General features: G+C 37.8%; 1 protein-coding gene across 2 annotated transcripts in view; it reads right to left on the bottom strand.

Annotated features, from left to right (window-relative positions):
- LOC146005348 (cap-specific mRNA (nucleoside-2'-O-)-methyltransferase 2-like) overlaps positions 1-18002 on the bottom strand; it is a 36988-nt gene extending 18986 nt beyond the window's left edge. The window contains exons 1-7 of one of the 2 annotated variants that reach the window (XM_083144540.1): positions 17905-18002; positions 13075-13129; positions 9081-9596; positions 6110-6271; positions 5024-5191; positions 4326-4520; positions 2349-2460 (exon numbers count right to left, since the gene is read on the bottom strand). In XM_083144540.1, the coding sequence (XP_083000666.1) occupies positions 2349-2460; positions 4326-4520; positions 5024-5191; positions 6110-6271; positions 9081-9584 (1141 nt within the window). In that variant the 5' untranslated portion in view covers positions 9585-9596; positions 13075-13129; positions 17905-18002. Of the gene's footprint in view, positions 1-2348; positions 2461-4325; positions 4521-5023; positions 5192-6109; positions 6272-9080; positions 9597-13074; positions 13130-17743; positions 17833-17904 lie in introns of those variants that run through there. The other variant, XM_083144539.1, reaches the window with a different exon arrangement.
- Between the last annotated feature and the right edge of the window lie 546 nt (positions 18003-18548).

The raw sequence follows: 18548 nt of genomic DNA, 5'->3' as shown, positions 1-18548 counted from the left end.
AAGGTGTAGAAATTGGAAAAAGTTTTATAAAGTATGCAATGGAATTTTGATGATAAGAGATTTTCACTTTGAGAACATCTGGAAAATATGTATACCTCAATCTTTAGTTTCGGTAATACTGAGGAATTATCATGACAATATGGGCCACTTTGGTTGTGAAAAGGTACTCAGAAGAGTTAGGAAAATGTACTTTTGGCCTGGTATGAGAAAAGATATTCTGAGTTATATCAAAGATTGTGAACTATGTATGAGAACGAAGCCGAGTAGACATCCGCCCAAGGGCATATTCCAACAACATTGTAACCAAGGTGAAACTATTTTGTTTTTGGATATACAAGGACCATTAATTAAAGGTTCGCGAGGAGAAAGGTTTCTTCTAACCTTACAAGATGCTAACACTAAATATCTGTTCGCTTATCCAATGAGGTCAAGTACAGCCAACAGTATTGTAAAAGCCTTGCTAGAAGGATATGTCAGGCATTTTGGCATTCCACACAGGTTGGTTAGTGATAACGCCACGGTGTTTCATTCTAACAAATATGTGGACACTTTAACAAGCTTAGGTATAAAATTGGCGTATACCCCAATATATCACCCTAGTTCTAATTTAGTTGAGAGAATTCATTCTGAACTCAACCGGCTTATGCGTGTGTTTTGTAAAAACAACCACAAAGATTGGCCGAAATATATAGATGTAGTTGTAAGCTTCTTAAATGATAGTGTACACACACACAGCTAGGATTTGCTCCCTCCGAGTTACAACTAAATAGAGATCTTAACTCATGTATTTTGAATCATTTTAATTTACCGCCTAATGAAATTTCTCTGTGGAAAGATAAACTATACATGGCTTTTGTAAAAGGTTTCCAAGCAAGGAAGAAAAGAAATGACAGGTACAACTTGCAACAAGAAAATAGACCTGAAGTTAAAATAAAAGACCTGGTATTTGTAAAAACCCATTATCTTAGCAGCCTCCTAGAAAATCGCACTAAAAAGTACTGTAAGGTCTATGAAGGTCCGTATATGGTAATTGACAAACAAGCAACTAATGTATACATTGTAATAGATTTGAAAACTGGCAATATCAGTGGTAACCATCACAGTGATAATCTAAAAATCTGGAATTGTACCATTGAAAAAAGAAGTTGTTATTTAAGCCAATTGGAAAAACTAAATCCAAAATTGTACAAACATTTGTTTGGGTAGATCAAAGAAAGATTTAGATTTTGTTTAAAATTATTTATATTTATTTGTTATTTTTATATTTTCTTTAACATAAATGTTGTTGTATTGATTATATCCAGTATATTTGACCATGAAATATACCAGTTTAACTGTAACTACACAAAGTATGAGTGTAGATAAGATAACAATGTGTAAATTATAAATGGGTATTTTATTTTGTAAAAATTTCACTTGAAGGAAATTTTTCTCCCAAGAGAGGGGAGTTATGACAGTTGTATCATTTGATTAATTTTGTACTCGAGTGTATTGAGGTAGGAACGTCGCTGTGACGTGGTAGACTACCTCAGAGCTCCTCATGCCTCGCGGCTCGAGCGAGGTGGAAAGGGGGCGGTGCTAGTAGTTGAAACGGCAGATCGCTTGACGTCGGACTGGGAACCGAGCAGTGCCTTGACGTTTGTACGGGGTGTAATACCTGTAATTACGTGTTTGTGTCGAATAAATAGTAAGTCAAGGAAACTGATTCTTATTACTTCCCGTCGTCATAAGCACCAGTATCAGCTCAGCCATATTAAATATATATATATTAGGTGTACAAATTCATTCTCGGCCCCTAAAATAATTCACCTTTTAAACTTTACTGTTGCAACTGTTCAAATTGAAACTTTCCCCACTACGTTGCTGCATGATAATATAAGGCTCCGCATGGCAAAGAAACTAAGGAGATGCTCTATTGATTGGGCTGGGAAGTTCTGCCTCATGCAGCTTATTCCCTGACCTGGCCCCTTCAGACTACCACTTGTTCCGGTCCCTGCAGCACTAGTGTATTCCCACTTCAGAAGCCTTCAAGAGGTGGAAAATAGCATTGTTGAGTTTATAGATGCCAAACCGCTGTTGTTCCATCGCCAGGGGATTCACCAGCTGCCCAAAAGATGGCAAAAGTGTATAAATGCCAATAGAGATTGCCGATTAAATTGTAAGACAATTTTCATATGAATAAGCATTTTCTTTCTTTAAAAAAGGCTGAGAATAAATTTATACACCTGATATAAAGACAATTGAAGATTTCTAAGATGCAATTTCATTGTATTACACAATTACCATACCACTTCTAAGTCTTTAGAACAAACTTTCATTCACTATTCGCAGAAAAATATTATATTTACCTTCTGCCAAAATATGTAATGCAGAAACTGCTTCACAATAATGAAGAGGTGCAACTATATTCTCTTGTTCGCCAGGGTCTTCTTGACAGTCAATGCTACCATCAGCAGTGACCTAAACACATTATAGCAACATTAAAACAAAATGAAAATTTTAAAACAATAAGCTAACACTGGTCAAAAGAGGCTAGTCCAGGAGTTTGTCCAGAATTTTCCATATGGAGGAAATGCTTCAGATACAGGGATCGACATAAGTCAGTTTATCGAAAATGCATGTCGTAGGGTGCAGCGGTAAACTGACTTATGCCGACCCCTGTATGTTTGTTCATTCAATAAGTTAACCTTTTTGCAGTCCATTTTTATATATGGGTCCTTGGGGAGACGAAGTTGGCATAACAACTCAATATATGTATGTTTCTGATAATTGAGTTTTAGTTTTAAGTCAACTTTATGAACAGGTAGGCTAATCACGACTAGACCTTCACTTTAAAATGGGATCCAAACTTCTTTGTGCCTAACAAAGTATCAAACTGGGATCCCTTGATTACAAGGTGATAATTGATTGTATTGATTTTATACTTTATATAATGTGCATGCATGTATAATGGGTTTTTTGATGGGAAAAGCAACAAACAATTATATCTTGTATATAATGCGCAGCACAATTCAGGTTCAAGAAATGACTTTCTTAGTTGTAGGTCGTAAAGCTGTTGCTATGCTGATCAAGAGGATAATATTGTCTTATGTATACAATGAGCCACCAACCCACGCAATCCCAAAGCTTTCACTCCTGCAAACACCTCGTTTTATTTAGTACAAGAAAGTGAGATCAAAATTATGTTTTGGATTTCCAGCACTCAGAAAGTTATTTCCAATTATTTCTCACCCAACAAATAGCATTGATCGCCGTCCCATGTGACGGAAGGTGCATGCTCGAATTCTGCCAGAACGGCAGGGCACTGCTTTTCTCCATATCACAAAATTTCACTTTTATAATGTTTTTTTTTTTAAATTATTATTATTACTAAGAAATTTAACCTGGTAATTTGAATTTGTACCTGTTGATATATACGGAGTGACATAGTAAAAACATGCATGGTTTTAATGTTGGCTGTCAGAATTATTCTGTGCATAATACGCACCACAGATTTTGGGCAAAAATTTTGGAAAAAAAAGTGTGCATTGTATAGTGGAACCACAAGCAAAGAAAAGCTTGGGCAGACCTGCGACTCCTGTGCACCGTACTCTTGCGTGGAGGGGAGGTTCCGAGTGGAGCATGCTTCCTTATGGCCCGAGTTCAACGGAAGAAGGGGGACGTGCACGGAGACTTTTCGCCGTAGGTTATTTTGTGTTTATTGGGGAGACCCTTGAGTATATATAAGTACACCAGTACAGTCTCCATATGAGTTGTGTTGCCAGAAGTGGAATTAGGTTATTAATTAGGAATTAGTTTATTTTGAGCACGTGTTTAAATTTTTGATGGGCAAAACTAAACTAATATCTAAATACAAACAATGCACATTACAAACCATTTAGTACTTAATAGCAGTTTTCTAATTAGCAATTTTCTTGATTTTAAATGAATAAAGTTGATGTTTAACACAGAAAAAAAAATTAAAAGTTTGAAAGACACCTTTGAAGAAAACTTAATAATGATTATCATTATGGTCAAGAATGATATATATGTAACAATATAAGTGAACAGAGCTAATAATTTTGTACTAAAATAGTAAATATTTCGAAATACTCAAGGACACATGGATATTCTGAACTGACAGTTATTCAGGCTTCAATATCTTCAATTTCAACAAGAACATCAAAATTTATCTAATTTCAATCCAGTTATACTGAAACAAGGCGATTGATTTCTTCATAGTTTACAAAAATGTTATGAGAGTTTGAAAATACCACAAATTCAATACATATAAATATGTATTTTTGTTATAAAAATAAATTTTAAAAAAGGCAAAACAAACTCACCAATAGTACTTCACCCATTTTGTCAGCCATTTCTACTAAATGATCCAGATTCTTCACATCCATCAAATTCCCGGTGTAATCCGCACCAAAGGTCCAGTTCTGGAGGGTTTTCATGATGAACCTATCGTCATTGATCATGCACGAAAGAGGATTCCCTTCATAGTATGGGTTCAATGTTGTTGCTAACCAATTCCACTAAAAAAGCAATTTTAAGATGTTTAAATAATGAAAGATTAGTTGAAGCATATATTCTATTGATTTTTCTTTCAGAGGTTTGAAATCAATCTCTCTTTAATATTACTTATTTATTTTTATTATAATGAATGAATGAATTACAATTTTTTAGGTGCATTGGCACATGTGGCCATTTTGCATGTTTCAATGTATACGGGGAAATACCTAAAATTCTTACCTTTAGGGAAAGGATAAAAGTATGGGTTGTAAAGGGACCTGTACTGTACAACACATTAAAAAGGTAATGATACACCAAAAACTTCTCAAAAAGCTAAAAACATTAGTTAAAGCACTGCATTATCTTCCAAGATGGATGATAAACAGTTCTGAAGATTAAAAGTCTGCCTAAGGAAAGTAAACTCGGCACAAAGAGAATATGCCCAACACTTAAAATAATATTACACATACATTGGTGGAGCGCACCCTAGAAGCAAGTGAGTATAAACACACACACACCCCCTTACCTTCAATTTATTTCCATTTACAAAATTCTTCTTCAGATAATGATTCAGAGATGTTATGAAAGCTCCAGGTGCTTCGCACAAGTGAACAGAATTAATTTCCTTCGTTTGAACAACGCATGGTGGAACCAGGTTGAAAGAGGAGGCATTTTCATAAAACTTGCACCATGCCTAAAACATAAAGCAGCACTGTTAGAAAACAAATTAACAATATGGCAAAATTGACAAACTTAAAACTATGAATTCTACAGTCTAAGAAATTATCAATGCGCAGAAGAGATTTTTTAAAAAAACAAAGAAAATTGGTAAACTTCAGTAACTACTGCCATCCTCTTAGGAACTTGTACTTTTGTTTGGCAAGCTTCTGTTTTTAGTTTTGCAGCCTGCCACTAGGTGAACAGTGAACACAAAGCAACAGTACAACAAGTATTTATTTTCGGTATATTAATTTGCTACCATGTTTTTCATTCCCCAAAGCATGGACTTCAACAAATGCTTATAATACAAGCAAAAAAATATATAAATAATAACCCACGGCGCAACAGTGCTGGAGGATGAGGGCCAACCAACCGACTTCAGCTCCCACATGTGGTCAGCATGACAAACCCCTAGTAGTTGTTTCCATGACCAGGTTTCGCTACTCATTCGTAGCTTCCCAATTTTCTCATGATTGTGTGTCCACCAGTTCCATACATTGGTAGACACCTCAGAAGAAAAGTTACGCTTTCCCCAGGAGACAGGAAGCAGCACGTATCCTGTAGCCCGATTCCAAAGCTTGACACTTTGGACCACACAGCCAGGGCGTAGGACTAAAAATGTGTGGAAAAACTGTACCTTGTGATTACAAGACGAATTTTAATATTCTGATCAAATTCTTGATTATTTTGAACAAAAACCCTGATAAATTGATGCATATAATTTAATGCATTATTAATCAATATTTTGAACAACTTTTGTTTTAATTTTGAAACATCATTATTGAGTATTAGGTCAGTCCTATTGGAAACAAACATGAACTGGTAATGAAAACAACATTAACTTGCCTAGCTGAAGCAATGAAAGTTTTTCGAAAGAAGGGAATAAAAATACCTGGGTGAGAAATTCAGGATAAATATTTTCTCTCAACGTCCACTGAATGCTACCAGCCTTGTTTGTGAATCTGGTGTGTTTGTGCCACCTATCCAAGTTGTAATCATTTAACTTATTCTTCACAGCATTCAGTTGATCTTTCATCTTTTGCATATGCGGGATCTAGAGAGATAAAGGTTAAAGAAAATTATAAATAGCAACCTGTGTGGAGTCTTCCTACTGGTAAACACAAGTCATACATATATTCAGTACATAAGCAAACACACTTTTCGAAGTTAATTGAAGTTATATGACCAGAATATTTTTTGTTATCTACACCTATGATACTTCAGTTCGTTCCTTTCCAGACCATTGTCTTCTGAACTGTTGTAGCTTCGATGAAAAGATTCTCTCGGGCTATCGACAAGGTGAGTTGTGGAAAGGATTCCAAGCTTTCGAGAGCTATCGTCACTCTCTTCTTCACTTCTACCCTAAAGATGAGAGTGACATTAGCTCTCAAAAGCTTGGAATCCTTTCCACAACTCATCTGGTCAATATCCCGAGAGAATCTATTTGTCATTCGTTACCATGAAAGCTTCACGATTGATTGATAGATTTGTTGTTTCAAATCCACTTTTAGCATAGAAAGGCTAATCAGGACTGGACCTACAGTTTAAAGTGGGATTCGCCACCGGATATCGAACCTGCGGCCCCTTGAAGAAAGCTTTAAGACTTACTACTGTTGTAACTACAGGTATTGGACAAAATAATGGAAACACGAGTCAGAAGTGGGGCATATTTTCAATGTGCCTGGTAACACTGAACACGGCGAAAATCAACCTTCTCTTGTTTGTTGTAGGTAGTATGTACTGTGCACTGACAGTAGAGTGAGGCAGTGTGGTAGTGCACGTTGTTCAGGTGTAGTGAGTGACCAGTATAGCCGACCTGACTGAGTTTGAAAGAGGTCGAATTGTTGGTGCCCGTTTCACTGGAGCATCTGAGAGCAAAACAGCGAAGTTATGTGGTGTAACACGAGGCACGGTCTCGAAAGTCATGACCACATACACAGTGTACGGTGAAACAGGGTCTGCTAAGCACAATAGTGGTTGAAAGATGAAGCTGCAGGAAAGGGATCGCCGGGCCTTGAAGCGTATTGTAACGTTGCAGAAGAAAACAATGGCCACCAAAGTGACTACAGAACTTAATCAGCACCTAAACAACCCATGTCATGCAAAACACTGAGGCGGGAACTGCATGAAATGGGTATCCATGGGTGTGTTGCTATAGCCAAGCCCCTAATAACTGAGACGAGTGCTCAAAGGCGACGTGCATGGCGCAATGACCATAAAACTTGGACGTTGCAGGACTGGAAACATGTCAACCTTTACCCTCTTCCCCACTACTGGACGCGTGTTTGTATGGCAGACACGCTTGGCAGCATACGATGTGGACTGTCACCGAGCGACTGTCAAACATGGTGGCGGCTCTATTATGGTCTGGGGTGCTATATCATGGTATTCGGCAGCCCCCCTTGTCACATTACACGGTCGGGTCTCATAAGCAGTGTATAGAGAACTCTTGGGTAACAAGATCCACCCAATGGTGCAAACCTTATTTCCAAACCGGAATGCCATCATCCAGGATGATAATGCCCCTATTCATACTGCTGGCACTGTTCAACAGTGGTTTCCAGAGCATGCTGATGAGGTTCGACATGAATATTATCGAGATTCTGTGGGCTGTTTTGGAAACCAGGGTTCGGCGTCGATTTCCACCTCCTTCGTCTCTACCTGAGCTGGAGGCTGTGCTGCATGAAGAATGGCTTCAAATTCCACTCACCACCATTGTCGTCCCGAATCCAAGCTGTATTGCATGCTAAAGGTGGCCCAACACCGTATTAATACATGATGTTCCGACTTCCACAGGTGTTTCCATTATATTGTCCAATACCTGTATGTTATCTGTTGAATATCAAACTATTTTGTTTCACAGGTACCCCTCACAAAGTACTCTTTATGCTGTAAATATAAAGTTTTTATTAACTTCCCAAGCAGAGATATTTGGGCTCAAATTTTGATGAAAATCGAGCATTTTCAAAGAGCTGTAACTAAAAGAGAAAACTAGGTACAGAGTTAAAATATTTTCTGCTACAACTTTGGAAACATATCTGCCTCTAAAAATATTATAGCTCTGATATTACATTTCTTCCATGAAAAAAAATAATAATAATAAATAAAGTTTTGTTCAAAAGCAAATATCAGTTTTGGCCATACATTTCAGTCATTTACATTAAAGATGGTAAAAAAAAAATACAGGGCATAAATTGTACTGAAAACAATGTTTTTATCCTAGATTTCTACGAGTTATCAAATTTATTGCAACTGTTGGAAATGCAAAAAAAAAAAAAAATGGCTGCCATTTTAAAATGAAGTCTCATAATAATTTAAAAACCCCTGTCTTGAACTACCCTTCTTTAGGGGTTATTACAACAAAAATGGTCAAGCAACCTGTGCTGGATCATTTGATATGAACTGACCCTTTTATTTCTTGTTTTGTAGCCTAGACAGTACAGAGAAGCACAGTATGTTATTGTATACAATAGTTTTGGCATCTGAATTTTTGATATTGAATTGCCTTTTCCTGTACCTACATTAGAGTACTGCATGAGACCACTTTCGCTCGATCATACTTGTTCGAATCTCGAACACTCGAGTGTATAGAATCAAATATAATTTCAATGTGGTAAAAATCATAGAAATATATGTGTAAAAATCCAAAAAAATAAGCTATCAATTCTGTATACTATCTAGTGTCGTCCATGCGAACTACTTGCAGCTTGAGTGAAAAATGTTCATTGCAGCACTCTAATCTACATGTTATGCATTAGTTGAATGGTACCTAAACAGTGAAGTCTAGTTTTGAAATGCCAGTTTAGCACGTTGACATCTTCTTGTCCACTAATCTTTTTTATCTTAAGTATGGAAACACTCACCTCCCATTTCTTGTCTTGGAACATCATACTAGGATCCGGCAGGTGCCATCCATGCAAGGGTGGGATGAAAAAAAACTTTTTACTAAAATATTCTTGAACAATTGATTCAAGTTCAACAGGGTCATCGAACTGTCTATTCTGCCGTGACCCGAATGCTTTGGGCAGGTCGTACGAGTTGTCGGAATTACTTCTCCTCCAGTGTGTCCGGCTTCCAAATGGTTCACTAGAAGAAGGTTTGTTCTCCTTGTCGCTGGAGTCGCTCAAGGGAGGGGAGAGAGGAACACTCGACAATTGATCATCCGGGCCGTAAAGGCTGCCAAATCTCTGCCTCTTTTGTGCTTGAGGTTGGCCATTCGTATTATGTTTGCTGTTTGAGCACTCCATGCATAGTTTAAGACCATTTATTGTGCCACAGTTGCCTTTACACTGAGATCTAAAGTTGGATGGAAGAACTTTATCAGCACCGTACTGCACATTTCTCCTCTCTCTTGTTTTTCCAGACATTTTGTTCCCAAACTGAAACAATAAGAAATCAACAATAAAAATGAACTATCGTATTTCTCTGAATCTAAGATGCACCTTTTATTTTCTTTCGGGTTTGGGATGTTGAAAATTTTGCTGTGCCTTGGATTTCATGGCATCTTGAATTTGATTATACCACCGCATTACTGTAATATACAATATACACTGTGTTGCCATTCGTCACCGGACACCCCATACCAGTACGTGAATTCAGTCGCAGCACCACATCAATATCGTGTAGGGCCACCTTTCGCCGCAATGATGTCCGCAACCCTTCAAGGAAGAGTTTCCTCCAATTTGCGATATGTGTTGATGGGAATCTTGCCCAATTCCTCCTGCAAAGCGGCAAACAGCTCAGTGGTGTTTTCTGGGCAGCATGGCCTGGCTCTCAAGCGGTGCTCCAAGTCGCCCCAAAGGTGTTCAATGGGGTTGATATATGGACTTTGGGCTGGCCAATCAAGTTTTTGCACACCCGTGTCCTCGAACCAAGTGTTGATAATGCCTGCCATATGACATGGAGCATTGTCGTGCTGAAACAGGTATGGGCCAATACCGAATTAATGTTGGTAGCGCAGAATTGTCCAGAACTTTTTGGTACGCATCGGGATTCATGTTTCCCCCAACTAAAACAAAAGGACTAAGACCATACCATGAAAAGCAGGACCACACCATGATGCCACCTCCGCCGAATTTCACTGTGGGTACGATACAGTCCTGTAAACAGCGTTCACCGGGCATACGCCCCACCCACACACGTGTTATGTGGCTTGTGAACTACTGTGCGACCATGAAAACGGAGTGCGACGATCTCCCGGCAGACAGTACGATCACTTGCACTACTGGAAGCCGATCGGAACTCCTGTGCCACCATCTGTAACGACGCCTTCCGGTTTGACTTCACCACACGTTTCAAGCATCGACGGACACGATCTGTTAATATTTTCGGTTTACTGGGTCTGGGTCGACATGTCATGACCCCGTCTCGTTCCACTTCATGATAACATCACTCACTGTCGACCGGGGTATCTGAAATTTGTTGGAAATCCCACGGGTCGAATGCCCAAACCTGTGGGCTCCAATGATCATCCATCGTTCCACCTCACTCAGTTCGCGTCGTCTGTCCATATTGACTGCTGTAGCTGGTACGAGTGTATTCTCAACCGGCAACACCTTTTATAGGTTGTATGACGTGTACAGACGATCCCAAGCACTTTTTGAGGGGTGTCCAGTGACGAACGGCAACATAGTGTAGAATGGAGTATTTACTAACCCGTGGCTCGACAGCCCTTGAAGGGCTTAGGACGATCTCTCCCTCCCACAATCCTACCTAGTGTTGTGAATTTCTTCAACAGGTAATGGGGTGATGTGGGGTCAGCCCATTGAACCCCTAGCCATTATAGGAGATATCAGAGGCTGGGTAATGCTACTCACTTGTAGCTCCCCAATTTCCTCATGGTGGTGGGTTGCCACTGGTCATATGCACAGGCCGAGAACCCAGAGACTGAATCCATGGCATCCTGCAGTCAGAGTCCAAAGCACAGCACCTTATACCTCACGGCCATGTAGGAGGACAGAATGAAGTATTTAATAATTAACTTCTTTCCTCAATGTTTTACGAACTACTGGTATTGATGAAAATCACCATTAACAAAATTATATTATGGTAATATTATTAATGGTACATGTAACAATAATGCAAATGTAATACTGCACGGTCCTAAAAAAGTACCAGTATGTACAACTGCGCACCTAAATTGGTTGGAAGTATTTTTTTCTCAAAAGGTGCACCTTGAATTAGACTAAATATGGTATTATAAAAACAGTACGAGTATTTATACGATAAAACATTATTTGTAATTTGGTTAATTTAGATTACTTTTCTACCTCTTGCATTAATCACATAGCGATGATGAATTGATAAAACGGTGACAGAACGAACACAATGATGCGTTCATGCCTGAAGACGGCTCGAACCTGGGACCTCTGGCTTTTTGTATGTTACGCTAGACACTCTGCCAAGGAGAGTGGCACGAGGAGTCACTTGTGGCATCCATAACTCATTTTTAATAGTAGAATGATGTTGCGAGTGTTATGTGGCATGGGGAGAAAATATACAAATTGACACTTATGGAGATAGTTTACTACTACTTGCTACTATTGCTAGTAAGAATTGACTGGTGTAAAATGTTTGCTGGCTCCAATAAAAGAGCTGCTATAAAATCTACCAACATGGATAAGTTATATTCTTTCGCAAATGTTCCTTGAACAAAATGAAAAGTGCACACCATGTGTAATTTTTCTTGTATGTATTGCTTGCATTGCAGAATTATTTCTCGTGTAACATGTTACAAGCATGTAGACACAATTTTGTAACACTTCAGGAGAATGTTAAACTAAATATTAACTAAACAAAAAATAAATATCTGATGAAGGGAGCATATATTCTCCCGAAACATTACATAAAATTGTGTTTATGTGCTCGTAACAGCTGTAAATAATTATACCAGGTGACTGTAATAGATTTTACATCAATAAAAAAAATTATTTGGTTTATTTCATTTTGCTTTTCTGCCTTTTTTGGCTAATTCTGAAGATAATAGAGATATAGTGATAAGATAAAATTGACGAAGCGACACTCACAAAGAACACCCATGCCTAGGTTGGGATTTGAACTCGGAACCCCAGGAATCATAGCTTGATGTCTTCATAATGCAGGATCAAGGCTCTGGGGCCTGAACTTGTAGTCAGGATAATCCTCTGTAGGGTTTTGTGTTCTGTCCTCTCTGTGTGTTTGTGGTTGTCCCTTCATCCACCTGATCACCACTCATCCTCACTAGCAAAGATTTTTTTTGATTTCTTGATCACATTGGCACTACCCATCACACTGCTGGCTGCCACTGATAATGACACTATTTACTATTTAACATGATTAGTATTACGTATATTATACTACACAAAATGTTTCCTATTTCTGCCTATAAAAACTATTGAATTTTTAATCAAGAGAAATTTAAATGTGTTTACAGTTTACACATTACATTCCCTTTCGTATGAGGTTCAACCCATTAGTACATATATTTCGTTTCCTTTCTTAGAGCCTAATAAACACCATTAATTGATTATGAGATTAATGTACTTTCACCAAAAGTGATTCTGATATCTACAAAATCCTTATGTACATTATTCTATAAATTATTTTTTTCAAAGCGATATAAAACAGTGATTTTTTTTTCAGTTTTGTTTTAAATCAACCTGATTGAAATCAATCCACATTGTTTCCAACTTAATTTTACATCTAACTGATTTCTTGAGATTCAGTAAAATAGTTTGTTTAATATATTAGAGATGTGAAATTTTAGATCATTCAATAATATGAATTACCCCCTATTCTGTGAATAATGGTAGAGTTTGACTAAGTGAATAAACATCTCAGTTGCCAAAATACTATAAATACAACAACGCATTCACTTACATGTCCTGGATTCAATACAGAATTCTATAAACAGTTCTCGTTTTCCATGCCCAACCTGAAAATAAACAAGATTTGTAATTTATTTACTAACACCAGAAATAACATTAAATTTACAGAGCTGTAATAGGTATGCTTCTTATCAAAGTGTAGAAAGACAGAGCACACAGCAGATTCAGATGCTATGCGGAAGTGGGTTAGTGAGGAGTGGGGAGACATGTAGATATGTGCAGTGGTCGGAAGTAGCGCGCTACTTGTAGCGTCGCTACTGTAGCTAGCTACAAAATTTGTAGCGGTAGCTGTCGCTGCGCTACATTTTTTAAATTGTAGTTGTAGCGGTAGCGAAGCTACAAAATTCCTGTAGTTATAGCGAAAATTTCGCTACAGCTACATTTTTCTCAGCATTTTGAGGAAATTTTTGAATGTGACAAAGGCGTCAAAAATAAATGACAATATTGCTTACTTTTGCAAAAGACTCAAAAAGACAAAGTCCATTACATGCAAATACAGATAATCTAGATTATAAATATCTTTATATCGCAGATTATAAATATTTGCATAATTTATTTCATTAGCATCTGCATAATTCTAATATCCAGATAACTAACTGGCATATATGAATATATTCCGGCTAATAGCCATTTATTTTAGCTGCATCGCTATTTTGGGGAGAATCATGCCTCATTTGCTACACCGCGAGGAAAAAATGCCCCGTTTATGCCACCCCTGAAACAAATCCTGTGGATATCGATGGCGTAACAGACAGCAAAATATCGATATTTACTGTGTAAAACCCAATTTACAGTGCAAGAACGGGCGATCCATTTTCTACTAATCTGAAAAAGCAATAGTGCCAGCAATCAACGATTCAGTTCGTTAACAGCATTGATCATTGTCAGTGTATAGGATCACAATGGCAAGAAATTATTGTTACAAGAACGATAGTGTTTCTGGAATTACAATTATTTTGGTCATAATGATTGTTCGCAAATTTCAAAATTACAATATGTTTAGAACACTTGGGTTTACATATCAGTTTCCTCAATATATTTTATCATATTGTAAAAGAACGTACAAGTTATTGACTTTCCTGCAGAAATTACATTTTTTTGTTAAAATACACACTTTTCAAATTTATGTATTTTTCCTACTTTTGCGTCCCTTTTCTGTAACTTTTTCTAATCATGGCAATGAGGATGCATTATTTATTTAGTTATTTTCTTATCTATGGCCGTTTTCTGCCACTTTTGGCTAATTTTGAGAATGGGAAAGAATGATTAGCAGAGTGGGGAAAGGAGGAGCAGGATGATCCCATCTTCCCAATTATAGTGGAACCACAAGCAAAACAACCTGTGCAGACCCGCGATTCCTGTGCACCGTACTTTGGCGAGGCGACTCCTGTGCACCGTACTTCGGCGAGGAGGGGATGGGGAGAGAGGACCATGCTTCCTTATGGCCCGTGTTGAAAGGAAGAAGGGAAAGCTGCACGGGGACTTTTCATCCAAGGTTTTTATCCTTGTGGTCGATCTATAGAAGTCTTTCCTAGTGTTTGTTTTGAGTCCACTTTATGCACAAATCAGCTGATCGAGACTGATATGAACCACCATGTGCCCTTGCCGGGTATCGAACCTGGGGCCCTTTGAATACAAGGTGACAATTACAATTTCCACTGTGTCTTCGGGGAAGCATTTCCAACAGAAAAGCTTACATAAAGCATTGTTCCAACTGTTTCTCATTTATACCATTAGAAGCATCTCCCAGCTATCCTCAAGGTTCGAGCAAATATCCGCCATCCCCCAAATAACATTATGTTTAAGTTAAGAAGATTAAATTGCTAAATATCACATGTTTATCTTATTTCCATTTTGTGCAACATATTCTAGTTAATTTCGATACATGTGATATTCTTCCAATTAATTTTAAAAAGAAATCTATCACATAAATATTTCTTTCAAATGACAATAAGAACATCACCGATACGTGTAAGAAATAGTTTTTTGAATTGATATGCCACTTACAAAGGTATTTTATTCTCAAACACTTTATTAAAAATATGTATTAACTGAAGTAACACTGCTATAAAAATTATAGAATGAAGGGAATCATGGTAATAAATAACAGAATCTATTTTTCAGTACGTACAACTATCATACTAGGGCTTCTTTTGAATAGCCATATAGTTGGTTAAGTTTTTAATACAGAAGTAGCGCAAAAGTAGCAAAGTAGCGAGTAGCAAAACTACATTTTGGAAGAGTAGCTGTAGTTGTAGCGAAACTACATTTTGGAAGAGTAGCTGTAGTTGTAGCGAAGCTACTTATAAAATGTAGCGTTCTGATCACTGGGTATGTGTTAGTGACAAAAGTGGACATGACACGGCCCAAGTTCCTTTTGTTTTATTGTGATTTCATCATGCTACGGATGTAATTTTAACATGATTTGATTTCTATTTACTTGTGTTAACACATACCCCGGAGTTTTAGCAATAACTAAGATTTTGTTCAATATATGCTTTCGTAGTTAGGTTAGGCAGGCCAGGTTTTGTTCTCTTAGCATGAAAATAAAGTCCCTAAATGCATTCTACTAAGCTTCTGATTTACTTCTACATTAATTTCCACTAGTCTAAGATACTTACAGTCGCTTGTCATTGGAAAATAAATTGTGCATGGAAAGCGCACATGCTTACATAAGGTAATTCTGAAGGTGTTTATTTCAACATTTATAACTTTTTTTAAAAAATCAAAACAGGAAGGTTCAAATTTTGTGTGGTACTATTATCGTATGAAGGAAACACCTACCAATCATATATTTCGGACTTCTATACATTGCTAAAATGTTACTTTCGAATGTGGAACATTTCCTAAAGTGAAATAATGCATATCAATGTCTATTTCTTAGACTTATGAGTACTTACTGTTACTTGTTGTTTCGAATCTGTAACACATTATGGCCGTGATAGCGTACTGGTTTAGGGGGCGTTCTGAGAGTGTTTTGTCGATTTATGCAGTGTTGCAACCTCGTTCACTGGAAAATATCTACTTTCGTGCCCGGATTTGAAATTATGCTAATACGTTGCAAACCATTCACGTTAGCCTCACAAACCATTATCGTTAGCCCCACAAACCATTGACGTTAGCCCCAAAAACCATTGACGTTAGCCCCAAAAACCATTTTCCGTAAGGTTAGGTTAAGTTAGGTTAGGCAAGCATAGTTAAAAAAAAAAAAATACTCGACACGTCGTGTTCTAGTGAAAACACGGCGAGGCTGAAACACTGGCTACGGGGTTACATCATCTTAACACATGGAACATTGCACTCTCGTGCAGAAAGCAAATGGGGGGAGCAGAAACAGCGTGTTGGACGAAGATTTTCGCAGAAAACAACACGCATTCACATTAAAATGGATCAAATCTACGTTCAGGAACCTCCACAATGCTAAAGAAAATGATTTCCGTAAGTACTTTCTCCTGTAAATTTGAAGGAATCCGTTTCCTTCATACGATAATGTTACCCAATTCAATTATTGTTATTATTTCGGTAAATTTCTCGTATCGGACAAACGGATTTCTTCAAATTTACAGGAGAAATTACTTACCGAATGCAGTTTATTTAGACTTGTGGAAGTTCGGAGAGTGTTTTCTCGAATCGTTCATTGAATTTTGCCGATAAATCATCTATTTTTCGATATAAATGTGTGACCGATGCACGAAAGCTCTTGCATCCATTTACTTCCAGGTGGATGTAGCCTGTCTCTGATGACGTAATCCCGGTCAGTGTTTCCAAACACGTGTTTTTGTAACTGAAGAAGGTAAGTTTCCGCAAATGGTTTGTGGGGCTATGTATCAATGGTTCGTGGGGCTATGTGTCAATGGTTCGTGGGGCTATGCGTCAATGGTTTGTGGGGCTATGCGAGAATGGTGTGTGGGGCTACGCATATTTTTTTTCGAAACCAATTTTTCACTATTGTAACCTATAGGGACCCTACCTAACCTAACCTTACCGGAAATGGTTCGTGGGGCTATGTATGAATGGTTCGTGGGGCTATGCGTCAATGGTTTGTGGGGCTACATAGGTATTTTTGGGTGCAGTGGGGTGGAAACACTGCATGCCGAGTACGATAGTGAAACTGTGACCGCCATTTTGCGTGTTACCGAAGGCAAAAAGAAACGAAGAAAACTTACTCGATATGTCGCAAATAGAGCTTATTTCCGTGAAATAAGCGAAATGCCACCTTCAGCAATGTTTCTCAATGCAGAATACGTAAGTACGAATATTCAAATTAAATGAACTAGCAAATTTCAGCCGTTTGTCCTATACGAGAAATTTACCATTATTTCTATTATTCAAATTTCTGGCGACGCCCATGGGAACAATTATGAATGACCCCCCCCCCCCGAATTTTTTTTCCTGCCTACGGCCATGGTTGTGAATGGTCTGATTTATAACAATCATTACAACACGTACATTCCCAAGTAAAAACCAGATTTATTTCAACACGTAAAGTAAGAATGCAGCAGTACATAAAGGGACAAAATATACGATTATGGGCCTGGCGATGCCTTTAAAAATTGTAAACCATCACAAAGTGACAGTTCAAAGTGAATTTTACCCCATTTTATCCGAAATTTACTGACTTAGGTTAGTTATGATTTTAGTACGTATTACACTGTACTTACTTAAGACAATGACACATAACTTAACATGTCACTGTTACAGAGGAGCAAAATTAGGGCACGTTAATTGAATCTATGTCCCCAAGAGTTCATCCATTTATGGAGACGGTAACTGTGAAATGAAATTATTACACGTTTATTTCTTCTTATCGGAAAATACTCACATTTTAAGTGTTCGTTGCTCACTTTTATTTATTCATTTGTTAGGTTTTCTCGCAGTGATATATTGAACAGCACTTCCCAAAATTTCATCAACCCCCGCAATTTTTTCCGCAAAGTCCAATTTTGGTTCTAAACTGTGGTTTCCAGAGGCGTCACCTGAAGGGGGTTCACGGAGCACACGAACTCCCAACCGAAAACGGAAAATTGTCAATTTCTTTTCTTTTCTGCACAATAAAACACTACATTTCAATATACTTATTTTACAAAGCAGCTTTTTTCGTTCATAAAGTCTTCACAATGCTTGAAATTTACCAATTTTCCCCGACTGTTGACAAGAAAAGCTCACCATATCTGGCACTGTGAGCTACCTAATCCAGAAACACTCAACGTTGGAGCACAACGGGGTAGCAGGCGCCCTGGAGGCAAGACGGGCGGCGGAACGAAGATGCGTGGAATATACCTGCTACCTGCAAGTTTGATTATTTAGCCCAAGCGTATATTTAGGTTGCGTATATGATAGGCTTAAATTAAATAGTACCAGGGCCCGGATTTTGATGATCTACAAATCTTTGAAAAATGACCTTTAAAATGACAACAAAAATCCTGTAAAATGACCCAAAAATTCGTACAAAACTAAATCTGCTTA

The sequence above is a fragment of the Lepisma saccharinum genome, chromosome 23, assembly GCF_977018435.1.
Source record: "Lepisma saccharinum chromosome 23, izLepSacc3.1, whole genome shotgun sequence".
Lineage (NCBI taxonomy): Eukaryota > Metazoa > Arthropoda > Insecta > Zygentoma > Lepismatidae > Lepisma > Lepisma saccharinum.
Note: the sequence above shows the minus strand (reverse complement) of the source record. Positions and strands in the feature narration are given on the sequence as shown.